Source organism: Rhinatrema bivittatum, chromosome 9, assembly GCF_901001135.1.
Source record: "Rhinatrema bivittatum chromosome 9, aRhiBiv1.1, whole genome shotgun sequence".
NCBI lineage: Eukaryota > Metazoa > Chordata > Amphibia > Gymnophiona > Rhinatrematidae > Rhinatrema > Rhinatrema bivittatum.
This window is the reverse complement of record NC_042623.1, coordinates 16,883,120-16,899,849: the sequence shown is the minus strand read 5'-3', so window position 1 is coordinate 16,899,849 and position 16,730 is coordinate 16,883,120. Positions and strand designations below refer to the sequence as shown.

The 16,730-nt window shown below is 50.4% G+C and overlaps 1 protein-coding gene across 3 annotated transcripts in view; it reads right to left on the bottom strand.

The window, feature by feature from the left end:
- Nucleotides 1–205: 205 nt before the first annotated feature.
- Nucleotides 206–16,730, bottom strand: part of PRKCQ (protein kinase C theta) — a 116,434-nt gene continuing 99,909 nt past the window's right edge. For all 3 annotated transcript variants that reach the window (XM_029616701.1, XM_029616699.1, XM_029616700.1), the window contains exons 13-17: nucleotides 16,171–16,233; nucleotides 12,800–12,938; nucleotides 6,768–6,956; nucleotides 3,627–3,755; nucleotides 206–2,759 (exon numbers count right to left, since the gene is read on the bottom strand). In XM_029616701.1, the coding sequence (XP_029472561.1) occupies nucleotides 2,604–2,759; nucleotides 3,627–3,755; nucleotides 6,768–6,956; nucleotides 12,800–12,938; nucleotides 16,171–16,233 (676 nt within the window). In that variant the 3' untranslated portion in view covers nucleotides 206–2,603. The remainder of the gene's footprint in view (nucleotides 2,760–3,626; nucleotides 3,756–6,767; nucleotides 6,957–12,799; nucleotides 12,939–16,170; nucleotides 16,234–16,730) is intronic.

Genomic DNA, 16,730 nt, shown 5'->3' with positions numbered 1-16,730 from the left:
TCACAGGCTGCAGTTCTCAGATTTTATCTACATGCAGGTTAAAGTCTCCTACAATTAAGGTAGAATCTGGAGATGGGAACATCTTAGCGAATAATTCAATCAGTTGTGAGCAATCTTTTAGTAGAATACCTGGAGGACAATAGACTCCTATGTTTAGTTGAGGAGATTTTAGAACTGTCACCTCATAGAGAGGGTTTATCTCTACTTTGTAAGGTATTAGCTTAAGTTCTTTTTTTTTTTTTTTTTTTTTTTTTTTACTAATTATTAATAAACCTTCCCCTTTCCGTTTGGGTGGGACATTTGGTTTAAGAGTACATTCTTTGTCAGTTAGCCAGGATTCAGAGATGCAAAGAACAGTGGGATGTAAATCCTCTAGAGCAAGTCATTAATTAAAGGGATTTTTATTTATTTATTTATTTATTTTTTACAGAGTCTAAACATTTAATAGGTGCAGAGTAAAGATTAAGCAGGAAGAGCTAGAGGAAGAGTTAGTACTTATTGTTGGGAAGACCCAAGTTTGTGATCCTTCTTTGTTTCTTTCTAGAGCCAATCCTTAGCTCACCACATAGACCCCGTCCTAGTACAGGCTCAATGAAGCATATCTGATCCATGATTGTAGTAACTACGTCCAGAATGCAGTGGTATAGAGCACTTCGGGTTGGGCCAAGGGCGCAAGCGCCTTCGGTGTTGCCACCACATTGAATTAGTCTGTGGAGGTGGGTGGGCTGTGGGAGGGCCAGCCGACGCGGCGCCGGCATCTCTCTTCTCTCTCTTCTTTCCGGGGAGCAGCGACCTTAGTGCATTCTTATTGCTGCCCCCGGTGCCAGTGGATGGGTCAGTTCAGGCATGCCGGGTAGGCCGTTCACCCTCCTTCGGCATTGCCTCCGCACTGAATGAGTCAGTGGGGGTGGGCGGGCCAGCCAATGCGGCACCGGTGACTCTCCCTTCTCCCTCCTCTTCCGAGGGGGGGGGGGGGAGCGACCTCAGCTCGTTCTTAGCGCTGCTCCCGGTTGCGGTGGATGGGTCCCGTCGGGCCTGCCAGGTAGGCCGTTCGCCCTCCTTCGGCGACACCGCCACATTGACCTTTACATATTCGCAGCTGCATATGTCCATTTTTGAAATTGCACTCTCTGCCTCATTTCTGTTGTTTTGTTAGGCTCCTTCCTGATGCAGTCTTTTTGAAACACGGCCCATGTCATGGGACCGTTGATATAAACCATTTGGCGCAATGCTGACATTTTGAACCTTTCTGCCTGCTTATATAACTTTATGGACATTGTAGAGTCTTTGAAGTCCTTTTTCCTGTCATTGGTTATTCATGTTTGATGGTTGGACTATTGCCTGTTATTATTATTGCATTTTTAGCCATTATTTAGTTTAGGGTTTTTTTTTTTATTTAAATCATAGTATATTTTAGTTGTCTGTGTTAGTATTATTTATATATTTTTATTGTACATTGTTCTGTTTTACAAATGCAATACAATGCGTTTATTCAAGAAAATCAATAAACATCAACATTCAGCCTTGTACCAGTACCAGCTCTGTTAAACCAAATTTGAAGTTTGGCAGGCTACTTTTGGAAATAAAGCTTGTTAACATAGCCCAGGAGGGTAGACTGTGACTGATCAGGAGATGTGGAATACAAAAAAGGGAGGTTCGCATGTGGATAGGAGATGGACTGTGCCTTCAACAAATACTAACACAGCAGGGCCGGGCCGGATTTAGCAGGGAAGAGCACCTGGACACCTGGTTTCCAGGAACAGCACTTGCTGGTTTTGTGTGATGCTGCTTTCTTACTCTTTCCGTTGCTTTTAGATGCCAGATAGTTGATGACGGGGGAGGGGGCTCCCTGGCAGCGGTGCCTGCCCAGCCCCTTCCAGCCGGATGAGTCCAGTCCGGGCCTTGAAGGTGGGTCTCCCACACGGCAGCTTTACTACTGTTCAATCACCAACAAAGAGAGCTCTCAAGTGTTATGGTGAATAATCCTCCTCAAAAAAACCCCAAAAGCACTCTGGTGAAATTTAGTTTACTACTGAGCCGTGACGCTGGCTGCGTCCCCTCTCGGCTTTCCGCTTAAGGGCACAAACCATGTTCTTTTATTCAGTACCTGGTTGCTGGTCTGGATGACATTTGCATTCCTTTTTGTACATATAATTAAGTGATAATCACAGAATTAGAATTCAGTGCATTGTATGGCGCAGTGGCACAGTGGCTTGTTAAGAGAAGACCTCCTGACTAGTGTAACCAGTGCGCTGGGCGCCAATGGCGAGGCGGGGTAAGGGCCGATAGCCAGGGAGTCCTGTGCCTTATTCCGGGTGCATCTCAGAGGAAGGTGGGGAAACGTTTCCACGCTGAGTGCCATTCTGCCTGGTTCGTGGAGAAGTCTTTTCCTGCCGTAGGTCTCACTATAAAGACCTCCCTTTTGATTTTCAGGCTCGGCTCATGGCTTCTCTCTGGTGATGGTGGAAGGGTGGGGAGTGGGTTTCACGCCACGTGAGCGTTTGGTTCATGCATCCTTTCCAGGAGAGGGTGCTTCTCTTACTCCCAGAGGTGGAGGGGGAGGGGCACGCACCCGAGTACGGGGGGGGGGGGGGGAGTGAATCTCAGGACAAGATTCCCTCCATCTTGGGGTTCACGAAGGAAAAGTTCCGGAACATATTTTGGTCCATGCTGTTGAGGAGGGCCCTGTCCGCGCAGGAAAGCCGCGGCCTCTCGTTCAGGAACTCCTTGTCAAAGTTGGTGCAGTCGCTCGGCGATGTCTTGAAAAGAAAAAAATAAGGACCCGATCAGATCAAGTCCAAGTCTACCGCCCGCGGCTGCAGTGCAGTGCAACGCCAAGAAGTGTCCTGGGTCTGTAAAGGGGCGCAGAGCAGAAAGATTTCACACGGGGGGGGGGGGGGGAGGAGGAGGAGCCTCTCTACTGTGGGTCAGAGAGAGACTTAATGCATAACGATAAAGCACAAGGTTAAAAAAAAGGGGGGGGGGAGATTATGGGCCGGCCCGGTGGCACACTTGCTGTGCTTCCCAGGACTTGGGGGGGGGGGGGGGGGAGTTGCTGGATTCAGGAGCCACGGTAGCCCGGTTCCAGAGGTTCCTGGCCGATGGCCGGGCTGAGTCGGGGAAAGGATCCCCGGCTGGCTGTGAATGAAGGCGCGGGGCCGCGGTTACCAAAGAGAGGCCGGTTCCGAGCGAGCCGAAAAGCCAAAGGAGCAGGAGGAGGATTTAACGGGCCCTGAACAGAAGAGTAAGGAGTGGAGGTCACGGGGGGGGGGGGGGGGGGGGTTCATGGGAGCCGGGCTTTTGTGGTCCCGCGACAGCTCTACTGACCCACCAAAAGGAGGCGCTTCCTCCTCCCTCTTCAGCTGCAGTTCTTATCTCTCACCAGCAGAGGGGGCTCATTACCATCGTTCAAGAAATCTTTCCACCTGCCACACAGAATTTATGCCTAGAGCTAGGGCCTGGGGGGGGGGGGGTTACTGAGAGACAGAGTTTAAGGAGACAGCTCGTCCCACTCTTTTAAAACTATTGCCTCTCTCTTTTTTTTTTTTTTGAATGGAGACTTTGGAACCTTCTGAAACAAGTCGCAGACCAACCACCGTCACCAAACGGCCAGGACCGGCTCTTACCACTCGGGGTTTGAAGGGCGGCTGCATCTCCCGGCGCTCCAAGGCCTCCCAGTTAATCTCCCGGAAGAAGGCGTGCTGCCGGATGTCTCCCTTGGCGCCCAGCCTTCCGTCGGGCTCTCTGATGAAAAGCTGCAAAAAACGTCAGCAGATAGAGAAAACCCCCAGGGCTTTTAATTCGACCTGCGCCCCCCCCCCCCCCCTGCTGAGGACTCTCAGGACCCCGCGGCCTCGCCGCAGCGTTCGGATAAAATCCCTGGCCGGGGCTTCAGCGACGGAGGCAAGGAGGATTCCGGGACGTGGAAACGTTATCCTTCCTCTAAAACCGGCGCCGACACGCGGGCGGGCAGGCTAAACCCAGGCAAGAGGAGAGAGGGAGGGGAATGCACTCTGATGGCCTAAGCAGATCCTCTGCAAATCCTGGGCGCGCTGGACAAGCAGCTCTGTTGGCCGAGGGTGGCAAGCTACCCCGTGCCCGGGGAGCCACCTGCGACACTGCAGCCCACCCAGACCCACAAAATGGCAGCTGGGGCGATGGACCGGGGGGGGGGGGAGGGACAGGGCCTGGTTAAGACTGGAATGAATCTCGGTCTGGGTTAACTTTGAATGGGGCATGTGAAGCAAATCTTAGTGCGGTGCATCAATACTGGGAAAGGTCCACTTATCTTGAAAATAAGGTGAAAGCCGTTCAACTTTCAATGCCGACAAGACTGCACAGCCTACTCCAGATGTAAGCCCGCTGAAAGCGCCTTTCGAATCTTCCTCAGGGGCGTCAGGTCTTTACTGGAATATTTAATAAACCTTCACGTTGGGGAAAAAAGAAGTCCAAAGGGAACACAGCAAACCAAGGGCCGACACGTGGGGGAGGCTATGGCACCTCATCGGGATTAAAAGTTTGAACGGTTTTCACCACGTCATCAAGATAAGTGGACATTTCCCAATACTAATGCACTGCACCAAGATTTGCTTCCCATGGACATGTTTTTAGAAGTATTAAGAAAATAGTAAAATTTAAGAAGTTTTGAGGCACCAGAGGCCTGCGACTGTTTTACTAAGCATCCATATCCCCACATACGGGATCAGCTGTGCAGTGAATACTTTGTCGCTCCTTTGCTATGAAGCAGTGATACCTGCTCTGTTCCTATTTCACCTTGGGTTATCTTTTTCTTGTGTGTATTTTGTCCCTGAGGTATTTTTTTTTTTATGGTAAATAAGAAGGCATTTGATACCTGGGTGCTCTGCCAACAGGAAGACCTTCGTGTAGGCGCGGGCCCTAACCTTATTCAGATGCCCATGGGGTCTCGCAGAAAGCATGCCCCGCCGTTACGTGGGGTGGGGAGCGTTTCCAAACACCAATGCTTTTTAGAGGTCCCAGACGGATTACGCGCTCTGAGATTTGCACTGCAGGTCTGATCCCAAGTGCTGCTATAACTTATGTGCCCTGCAGTAAACCCATGACAAAATTTCATCTAGGACCGTGTGGTGCATTTAGCAGGAAGCTTCCCCTGCTTCTCCCAAGAAAGCTGCTTTAGAAATAACCCCACAGTTTAATGCAAGACTTTCTGCCTCTGAATGCCAAGGCCCTGTGAGGGAATCCCTTCTGTACGTGACTGGGCAGGCCTTCATGTCTTTAAAGGAGTTGTCCTGGGGAGCAGCGTGAGGCCCCAGCGGCTGCCTCAGAGGATCACGGCCTATCAAACAGTGACAGGCCTGAATCCAGCATCTCTTTACCCTCAGCAGCGCCTCTGCAATAGGGCTAGCATGTTCACATTTAAAATAACAGAGCTGAGTGCATTAAATAAAGTAGAGAGACATGCACTCCAGTTCTGCAAGGAACTTTGAGACGGAGAAGGCGTGGCCTGGTGGTTGGAGTAATGGGCTGTGACCCAGCAGAAGCAGGATTCAAATCCTGCTTCCCCCACTGACATTCCTCGTGACCTTAGGCAGGTCGCTGTGAGGTCCATGCTTGAAGAGTTTGTCTGGCTAAACTGGGTTGGTTTTTTTTGTTTGTTTGTTTTTTTTTTTTTAAATCTCCTGCCTGTTTGATGGCCACCCCCCAACCCGTTGTCCAGCTAAGTCGTTAGCGGGTTAAGATGGGGGGTGTACCTGGCTGAAGCAGAGTTAGCAGGATAACACCGATATCCAGCGTTATCTGGTTAAGTTATCCAGATAAGTCTGGAGCTGCCTTGGATCAGTCCTAAAGTTATCTGGGTGTGTGTAAAGATGAAGTCCTAGCTCACACCGACTTGTCCCTCTAAAACTTGCAACCATTTGTACTTCCTTAATCCCAATGCACTTCACCGTGACCCTCCAGGAGCATTCAGACTGTGTACGGTCACCTCTGGGGTGGCCAGTCTGGCTACCAATTCTGTGGTCTGAGCTGACCGCCACCGTGACGAGGAGAAAAGGAGCAACGCTGTTTTACCTAATACAACAATGTGCTAAGCTGGAGTGAGGAAGTTAAAGTAACATAGAAATGGGAGGGCAGGGTATTTAAGGAAAGGGGGTTTTAGCGTTGTTCATTGTGTTTTAAATTAATATTCTATTCTTTTGTGTAAATCTTACAGCATAGCGGATTGCTGTCTGGTTTGCAAGTATTGAATGTCTATAAGTGTACGGTTTGATGTTAAGCCGTTTCGAGCATTTGGTGTAGCAGTGCTTGATAAATTGGAAGTGAGTGAGTAAATAAATGTTTTCCATGTCACACAGAGTCAGCGTGAGAGCAAGCTTTGCCCTGGGAGCTCCCTTGATTAGTACTGGGGTTTGATGGTCGGGTTACCAAAACCTACCTATTGCGCAGAACAACTGCACCATCCGCTTACAAAGCAGCCTTGGCTTGGCACTGCGGTCGGGGACTGGGCATTTCTGATTCTTGCCAGCCGGTCAGTGGCAGCTTGGGTTTAGAACCCTTCCTCTCATTGGTCGGGATTGACCTGCCCCCCCCCCCCCCCAAGGCCTGCAGCCTTTGCTCTTTTGATCCCTGTTGAAGCCTGAAACGTTTCCCGTCTTGTGCGCTGGTTGTGCCGAAGAGACAGTAAAGCCTTTCAGAGTGTCGAGGGGACGAGGCGCGGCTCTTTTTCTGGGAGGCAAAGGGGGCAGAAGCTAAGGAAAGCGGCTGCCACCCGGGTCCCCTGCTTTTCTTACCTGGACTAAGATGTCCTTCGCATCTTGGTTGAGCCAGCGGGGATAGAAAGGGTCGTCCATGCGGATTGACTGGAAGAGCTCCTCTTCATCCTGGCCGTGGAAGGGTGACTGGCCAATCAGCATTTCATAGAGGAGGACACCGAAGGACCACCAGTCAACGGAAACGTTGTACTTCTGGCCCAGCAAAATCTGAATCAGGAGCACAGGGCAGACACAGTGTAAGAGTTTGGACGAAAGTACAAGAAACGATAGCCCCGATGAGCCCATTCGTAACCACTGAGCATGGCGGTACCTTGCTGATGTGGCAATTACTACCCTTAACCAACATGCCTGATACTTTGGATCCAACTCCCAACAGTGCTCTCTGCTTCGACAGCAAGAGGTAACGGGGAATTGGATTCAGGCAGCAAGCAACAAGGGCCCTGACTTTGACGGTCTGGGAAAGTAAGTAAGGGGGTGACTTGTATGGTGCAGCAGATGCTACCATAAGCTTGCTGGGCAGACTGGATGGACCGTTTGGTCCTTTTCTATGTTTCTATGTCAGGTAATTGGATCCATGAAGTGTTGGAAATCAATTACAGATGGATGCAAGGTGGACAGCATTGAGGGTTTATGGTTCTTTCTTATCTCAGGAAGGTGTCTGGAGTCGACACGTCAGAAAAGTACCCACTGTATTGACGTGAACGATGGAGTACTATTCATGGGGTTTTGCTGGAATTCATTTTAGGTTCTGGAGTTAGAAACTTTGTTCTACGAATTCATTCCAGGTTCATGGCAACAATGCACCAAACAAAGACGCTGCCAGGGCATGATCACTGCACCCTCAGTCGCCTTGAGCCGATGCCCTATCTCACACACCCTTCATGGGCTCGGTCCCTACAACTGATCACACGAATGAAGGTGGGATGGGTTGGGGGGGGGGGGGGGAGGTCATTCTTCGAAACCAGGTAAAGTCATTCATGGGGGTGCGGAGTCCCAGAATGGCACCTGGAACCTTGACTTGTTGAATGCTTTTCCCTGCACATCCAGAGCTCTGAGGTGAGTGTGACGCGGCCTCTCGGGGAACGATGAGCCTGCTCCTGATTACCCCTGCTCACGGATCTGCATCCTATGAGCATGAATTCACCCATTTACCCAGAGGTAACGTTTGCTAAAACGTCTACGGTTTTTGATGTATCTGCTCATTGTTGTTAGATGGAAATACAGATGACCCGGACTGAGGCTGCATCCTCCACCTCACGTGATATTTGCAACAGCAGGCCAAAAGAACAAAATATGTTTTTATCAGTTATAGGGGGGGGTAAGGTCCACGCAAACCTTTGAGGAAATCTGCTCTTCCTGTGATCTGCCTGAGAGATCAGTGGGAGTAAAGCTGGAATTCACACTCAGGAGGTGCCTTGCAGGCCTAGAGAAGGGAAATGCAGATATATCCTGTGTTCCACCCCACAGGTAATTCCATGACTATAAAGTGCTTGGGATCCTATTTGGATGACGGATATTCATGCATTCAGATTATTATTATTATTATTATTAAATTAAGTAGCAGTCACTTAGGGCCAGATGTACTAAAGGATTGCCCTCGTTTTATGCCTTTGGGGAAAAAGCTGCATACATCTCTCCCTCAGTCATGCTTCCCCTGTACCTTCTTCATGTTGTAATCCCAACAATGCAAGGGTTTAAAGAAAAGAAAAAAAAAAAAGATGAGACATGAAATAGGTGGAGGTTTGAATTTCTGCAATTTCATCCTAGAAACTAGTGTAAAAGCCCCCAAGAGAATTCACACGTTGTTAAAACACTCGTGAAACTTCTCCACGTCGCTGCCTCCGCAGCCGACAGCTTAAAGCGTGGTGACTTATGGTCACGTTAATGCTGCCCTGCGCGCGGGCGCTGGGGGCTCCAGGGCACAGTAAACCCAACCGAGCAGTCCCCGGGCCGGGAGAACCGAGCCCAAAAATGCTCGGGCGCTCCGATTCTAAAATCTGCAAAAGCCCTTTTGGCACGCGGGCAGGCAAATTCGTGATCCTCTGACACCCTAAGCCAGCCAGGACGTGGCTGCCGGTGGCGGCCTTCAGCCCGGCCACCATACAAAATGCTGCCAAAAAAAAAAAAATAGACGGTGTGCTGGAGATCACCGCCAGCACTTGTGGGGAGCTGGAGATGAATAGATCACACTTCCGAACGCTTGTGCATTAATTAAGATGAGTGAAGCAGGAACACGGCTGTCCAAATGAACCGGGCAGAACCCCCAAGGACTGTCCAGAGATACAAGTATAAGTGGCTGCATCCTAATGGCTTCCTCTCCACTTCAAGAATGCAGCCACTCCAGCCATCTGTAAATAACTCTACATGATGTTAAATCACTTCTGTATCTACTCTGTATTTCGCTTCTCTCCCAGTTTGATCCTCCTTGTTTTTTGTAACTGCAATTTCCTCTGCACTAGTTCCAGTTTTTTTGCTTTCTGCACCCCCTGTTGAACTGTAAACCGGCATGATGTGATTGTATCATGAATGCCGGTATATAAAAACCCTAAATAAATAAATAAATAAAACAAGTGTCTTAAGGAGCCGTGAGGCTATCCAGAGACGGCTAACTAACGGGCGTGGCCTTGTGAGCCCATTTTCCGTAACTCACACGAGTGAGTGCTGGGGTTGCCTCCTGACAGGCTGGTCCCGTTCTGGAGTTGGCCCAGTGAATTTAGGACCTTGCTGCAGGATGGACGGGATTACAGCGCTGTATGACATAAATACAACTAGATCTGATTCTCAGGGCTGGCCTGGGTCAGGTGCAGCAGCTATTTAAAAGCCTAACCGGGCACCTGTCTAGACGTCCAAACTTATATTCAGATGGGGCTTTTAAGTGTCTGATAATGCTTGAAAACCTCTTCAGCTTTTTGTGAGCAATAGTTCACTTGTCTCTGAGAATTTCCACTTTCCTGACTGCTGGGAATAAAGGCTCATTAAAGATGGCTCATTCATGCATTCCATTTACATTCTGCCTTTCAGGCACTTCAAAAGCAGATTACATTCAGGTACTGCAGGCTGCATCCCTGTCCCCAGAGGGGAACATTTACTAAGCTGCGCTGTTTTCCTCAGTGGTAAAACTCCCACGTGGCAAAATACGGTGGATAAATGCAATAAAACACGCTGCACGATGGCAGCCCTTTTGTCCAGGACCGCCATCTTCTTAAAGGGCCATCACAGCCCGAAAGACCACCCCCTCAATATGTGTAACCCCCGCCCCCGCCCACCCCCAGCCCCCTCTCGCCACCTCTAGATGCAGTTCTCTCGTGGTAAACCAAAAAAAAAAAGTTTAAAATACACAGCGTAGCTCCACCCCCTCCCCTTACCCAACCCCCAGGCTTCAAACTTCCTCCCTCTGACTCCTTGACCCCCCCCCCTCCCCAGTCCACTCCCGCTGGGAATACCTGGTGGTCTAGGGGGCCACAGGGTGAACCCTCCTCTGCTCTGGGCCCGAACCCTCCTCTGCTCTTTCTTCCAAATGGTGCCCGCAATACAAGAGACACCTCTGTCCATTACTTCTTACGAGCACTTCATATTCCTCTCGGTGCCAGAAATGACAGAAAGTCTGAATATAAGTTTGAGGTTTTTTTTTTTAAATCACACGCTAGGCGCACCTCTTGTATTGCGCTTTTGTGAAGAGAGCGAGAGCCGGACCCCACTAGAGCTCCAGGTACGCCCGGGGGTGGGGGTGGTTCTGGGGGGGGGGGGGGGAGGGAATTCTTGAAAAGGGGATTGGGTGGAGGGCCAGAGTTTCACTGTGCATTTTTGTTTAGCAAACAACTCCTGAGTTGTAGCTAACTTCCCTGTTTTCTGAGGTATATAGTGTGCCACTGGCATAAAATGACACTCCTGCGTTATACACCACGTGACTGCTGCATTAGGTGCTTTCCATGCCTAACATGGCTTAGCAGTGGAGGGTGAAGTGATTTCCCAAGGTCGGAAGGGCTGGGATTTGAACCCTGGCTTCCAGCCTGCTGCTTTAACCACTTGGCTACACCTTCACTCACACAACCTAGACCTGCACACCCTCGGGGTGCAAAATAAACAAAATGCGCTGGACGATGTTACTGGAAGCAGTGTGCTGCAGCAGTCAAAAAAGCAAACAGAATGTTGGGAATTATTAGGAAGGGAATGGTTAATAAAACAGAAAATGTCATAATGCCTCTGTATCGCTCCATGGTGAGACCACACCTTGAATACTGTGTACAATTCTGGTCGCCGCATCTCAAAAAAGATATAATTGTGATGGAGAAGGTACAGAGAAGGGCAACCAAAATGATAAAGGGGATGGAACAGATCCCCTATGAGGAAAGGCTGAAGAGGTTAGGGCTGTTCAGCTTGGAGAAGAGATGGCTGAGGGGGGATATGATAGAGGTGTTTAAGATCATGAGAGGTCTTGAACGAGTAGACGTGACTCGGTTATTTACACTTTCGAAAAATAGAAGGACTAGGGGGCATTCCATGAAGTTAGCAAGTAGCACATTTAAGACTAATCGGAGAAAATTCTTTTTCACTCAACGCACAATAAAGCTCTGGAATTTGTTGCCAGAGGATGTGGTTAGTGCAGTTAGTGTAGCTGGGTTCAAAAAAGGTTTAGATAAGTTCTTGGAGAAGAAGTCCATTAACAGCTATTAATCAAGTTTACATAGGGGCGGATTTTAAAAGCCCTGCTCACGTAAATCCGCCCGGATTTACGCGAGCAAGGCCTTGCGCGCCGGCGGCCTATTTTCCATAGGCTGCCGGCGTGCGCAGAGCCCCGGGACGCGCGTAGGTCCCGGGGTTTTTTGAAGGGGGCATGTCGGGGACGGGACCGGATGACGCGGCGTTTCGGGGGCAGGGCGCGGTGTTTCGGGGGCGGGACCGGGGGCGTGGCGCCGGTCCGGGGACGTGGTCCAGGCCTCTGGTCCAGCCCCCGGGTCGGAAGACGGCGCGCCAGCAGTCCACTGGCGCACGTAGATTTACGTCTGCTTCTCGCAGGCGTAAATCTAGGGACTAAGGTAAGGGGGGGGGTTTAGATAGGGCCGGGGGGGGTGGGTTAGGTAGAGGAAGGGAGAGGAAGGTGAGGGGAGGGCGAAAGAGAGTTCCCTCCGAGGCCACTCCGATTTCGGAGCGGAGGCAGGCTGCGCGGCTCGGCGCGCGCAGGCTGCCCAAAACCGGCAGCCTGTGCGCGCCGATCCAGGATTTTAGAGGATATGCGCGGTTATGCGCGTATCCTCTAAAATCCAGCGTACGTTTGTTTGCGCCTGCTGCGCAAACAAACGTACGCGATCGCGCTTTTTAAAAAAATTTACCCCTTAGGGAATAGCCACTGCTATTAATTGCATCAGTAGCAGGGGATCTTCTTGGTGTTTGGGTAATTAATTGCCAGGTTCTTGTGGCTTGGTTTGGCCTCTGTTGGAAACAGGATGTTGGGCTTGATGGACCCTTGGTCTGACCCAGCATGGCAACTTCTTATGTTCTTATGTATGCTCTAAATAAATATATTCATTTCTTAATAAAAAAATGTTTACTGTACTTTTGGGGGTAGCACAGGACAGACATTGTCTCCTCTCTTTGCTGATTCTCTGTCCCAGCCCCCACCTGACAGCTTGAGTTTTGTAACCTTCCCGAGAACAGGTCAGAGGCCAGGGGAGGCAAAGAAATCCAAAACATGGAAGGCACCTGGGACCTGGGGTTGAGGAGACAAGGCTGGGTCACAGGAGCTGAACTGAAAACAAAGGGAGTTGCCCACGCCTGCTCATGAACGTCATCGGGATTCTGTGGCTGCCTGCCACATTTCAGTGAGTGAGGTATCACAGGAGAACCTTCTTAACTTCAGGCTAACGTTTCCTCTACAGGCTGTGCAGCACTTTTTGGGTGACTGTGCGGAAATGTTGCATTAAAGTACCAGGGAGCAGTCATGACATGGTATAAATCTGGGACAACTGCCCCCCAAAATATTACAAATCCCGCCCCCTCCCCTCCCCCTCTGAGAAGAGGATGTGAACGCTAGCTGGACACCTGGTACCCACCTCCGGAGCGATGTAATCGGGCGTCCCACAGAACGTGCAGGTCTTGGCATCGCCGTACATATTCTCCTTGCACATCCCAAAGTCTGCGATCTTGATATGTCCCTCTTGGTCTAACAGCACGTTATCCAGCTTCAGGTCTCTGCAGAGAGAAAGAGAAAGCAAGGGCCTGTCACACAGAAGCCGAGCATGTCCACATGCACCTGTGACTGAGAACTGGCTGCAGCTCCCCCAAGAGATACCACCAATGCTGCTGCGAAAGCTGGCCCGTGTTTGACTTAGCTCAGACCCAGCTAGATACGAATCTCAGGAGGGAAGGATGGAGACCAGGCAAGAGGTGAGCTGACCCCCCCCCCCCCCCGAGTCCAAGTGTCCTTCATCAATCCAACATCATCTTCTATAGCCAGACACTTGTGTGACACGGCAGGGAGGGAGGAGGAGAGGATAGAAGCAAGGAGGGTAGCCGCTAAGAGGTCAAGTCACCCATTCTGAGGCCAGAAAAGAAGTGAACAGTTATTTGGAAAGGCTGGCGAACATCGAAAAAAAAAAAAAAGAAGAAGAAAGGAATGAAAAACTCAGTATTGAAGCTGCTGCAATGGCAGAACTCTCTCAGAGACTTGACTCAGTTCTTTTCGGAGACATTTTTACGATCCCGTTCTGGTGGAATCTGATAGACTAACAGGGGACGCGTGCTGTGTGCGCTGGAGTAAATGGACAGTATTTAGGCTAGAAGCCTCGGGGAGGTGGAATAAGAGCTGTGTATCGAGGCAGGTGGATTGCCCGTTGCGGGTGGCAGCAGAGGCCCACTCCGGATACCTTTATTCGGGCCCTTGTGAATACGAGTAACCTTTGGAGTGTTTCACAGCGGTCCAACATCCCCTTTTCAGGAAAACACGGTATTCACATCCTGGAGGCCAAAACTTACCGGGGTGGACCTACCTCCCAAACTAGCAGCAATAATAATTCGGATTTACCTGGTTTTTCACACCACAGAAGTACCAGTGCAGACACACGTGGGCAGACTTTGCTCTCAGAAGGAAATAATTCAGTACAGAAAAGATAATTCAGCCCCTGAAAACCTCTGGCAGGCTGCATTTTTTGCCAAATGCCCAATGAAGGCAATCGCTGGTTGCAGGTGGAAACTCCTAGGCAGAACGCTGGGGATTTCTGGTCGCCCTCAGCTCCCGGTGCTTGACGGGTAATCCCCACGCCAAGTAACAGGGGGGTTAATGCGGCCCCTTTCCATCCCAAACAAGGTCTCAAAATGCTTCGCAACCACATCATAGCACCTCAGCAGCACCTAGGGAGCCACTTCTAGGGTGGATACGTCGGGGGAGGGGCGGCTGGCAGTAGATTTCTGGGGGGGTTTTTCACCCCCTTGCAAACTTGCAAATGAGTGACAAGTCAGATGCCAGGAAGCAACGGGCGCATTAAGCGACTTATCCACGAGAGGCAGTGAAAGCTGAATTTGAACTCACATCTCAGGATGCTGCTGGGCTTGTGTTCTAACCCTCACACTGCCCCTTAACGCAGTGCACAGGGCAAACTCCAGCGCCCACACGGGACACCCTCCATGCCCAGGACGACTGAACCGAGATGACTTTCCTATATCCGCTGTCAATAAACTCATTCCCTGCCTGCGGATCGCATTTTGAGAGGCGGGGATCAGGTCCATGCTTTGCCGTGGAACGCGAGCTCTTCCCTCCCGCCTGAGAATATCACCTCAGCGACCCCCAACGGACCCAGACAGCCCACCTCTTTTATCTGTATTGTTTGTCCAAAAGGCACAAATTTCAGCCACCTGAGGAGTTCTGCTATCAAAACCGGCACAAATTATAGGCCAGGAGCACCGACTGAGCTGACTGCGGGGAGCAGATGGACTCACACCTCGGTGCTGCCCCCCTCTCCTAGCAAACGTATTTATAAACCTCTCTCAGCTGTGCTAGAAAGGAGCTATTGCTAAAACAGTGAAACCTTCTCGACATGGCAGGCATAGGGAAATGGGATGGATGGTGGGTGCACTGCCCCCCCCAGAAGGGGAAGGGTGGTGGTGGTGGTGGTGGTGGTGGTATAAAAGGTGCTTTCCAGGAGGGATAAGGCACAGACCGCGAGACGCGACGGAGGAGCCTGGAGACGGCGGGGTCTGCATTCAGCTCAAGGAGTTAAGGCCCGAAGCGTGGAAGTTGGGCTTTTGCTGGAGGAGCCGAGGGAGCTGCCATCAGCTCAGACTGGAGAGCCAACCCGGAGGATGAGGACCCCCAGATGAAAGGGACCCCCCGCCACGGCCTGAGATTTCCCGCTCTTCACTGGGGCTTGAACTGGAAGGAAAGGCCTTGCGAGTAACAACTCTGAATTCTGGGAAACTAAGAAGTGGTATTTTTTTTCCCCTGTGGTTTGGTGTTTTTTCTGGACTGTGATGCGGACGTTTCTGCCTTTTTTTCTGGACTGTGATTACTTTGAACTCTGAATAAATTCGATTTGCTGTTTTGGAACACAACCTGGGTGTGGACAGCTGGTTTTTTTCTTTTTTTTGCCTGTGTATGAGTCTCCGCACAGCTCTTGCTTTTCCCCCGTGGAAACCCTGTGCCGGGGTCCTCGGCGACACGTGAAGGGGGCGCTCGTATGGGTATTGAGCCTGTCGCAGTTGCGCGTATGATAAAATTCATGTTTCTAGTAAGAGCCTCCCAAGGCCGGCAGCGGAGCGAAAGCCTGGGGCCAAGCCTACAGGATTCCTGGCAGAGGAGAGGAACAGGGCGAAGCCAGAGTCAGGATGGGGTTTGCAGCGTTGCAGTGGGTACCTGAAACGGGTGGCGTAAGGTTTAACGCTGTGAGTTTAGGGAACCCGATTTCCCTACCAGGTTAATATAAAGTTTAACTTCAGTCTTGGATTTAGCACTCTGGTGAGGAAACCTTTCACATTAACTCTTGAAGTACTGGAAAATGTACTTTCCAGCCAGGTGTTTGGCATTCCCAAAGGCTGTCTTATTCGGAGGTAGATAAATCCACCAATAGCCAACAAATTCACAGTCTCTCCTCATCAAGGATGACAATTAAAAGCAGAAGTGAGTGCTCAGCCTCTTTTCTCCCTTACTCTTCAGCGCTGGAGGGCAATCTCTCTTTACAGGGGCTCTCAGTGCAAGGACCATCTCCGGCCTCATCCTACCCACCCCGGCATTTAACGGAGGGCTTCTTTCTGTCTGCAATGGATAGGGTAGGCGATTTCTAAACTTCTCCCTGCGGGCTGGCTCAGGTCTTCCACTCCCAGGCCAAATACTTCAAAGAAGGTAGCAGAAGAAGCGAGGTAGGAGTTAAAAGCCGGCAGGTGAGTGGGGATGCAGCCGCTAGAAGCAGCGTTCCCCTGGGGATCCTCTTACCTGTACACGACTCCCTTGCAATGAAGGAACTGAAGGCCACACACAATTTCAGCAGCATAAAACCTGGAAAAGAATCCAAGCAGGATAGTATGGATTATGCACAAGAAAGGACTTGTACAAAAAAACAAAACAAAACAAAAAAAACAACCACTTGACATTAAACACAAAACTAAGAGAAACAAAACCAAACCTCGATTAGAACAAAAAACAGGAACATTTAAGAGAGAAACTGGTCCAGATCAGGAGCAGCCAGCATCCCACGCCTGGAAAGAAGCAGCATTATCTTCATCACGGGAGGCGCGGGCTGCACGTCAGGGCGCAAGGCCCCGCCCACCCCACACCTGGGCTAGACCCAGCCACAGTTAGAAGAGGAAACTCGAACGCACATCATCAGAGTTAAAATGAAGAGGTGACCTGACCAGGACTCTTCCTGCTACAAATGTACTGAAAATACTGAAACGCTGCAGGCAGAGTGCATGTTATGCTGACCTTCGGCAATGGACAGGAGAAAAGGGGGCAAGCACTATCTGTTTTATTTATCTGCCCTTCCAGAATGAGTT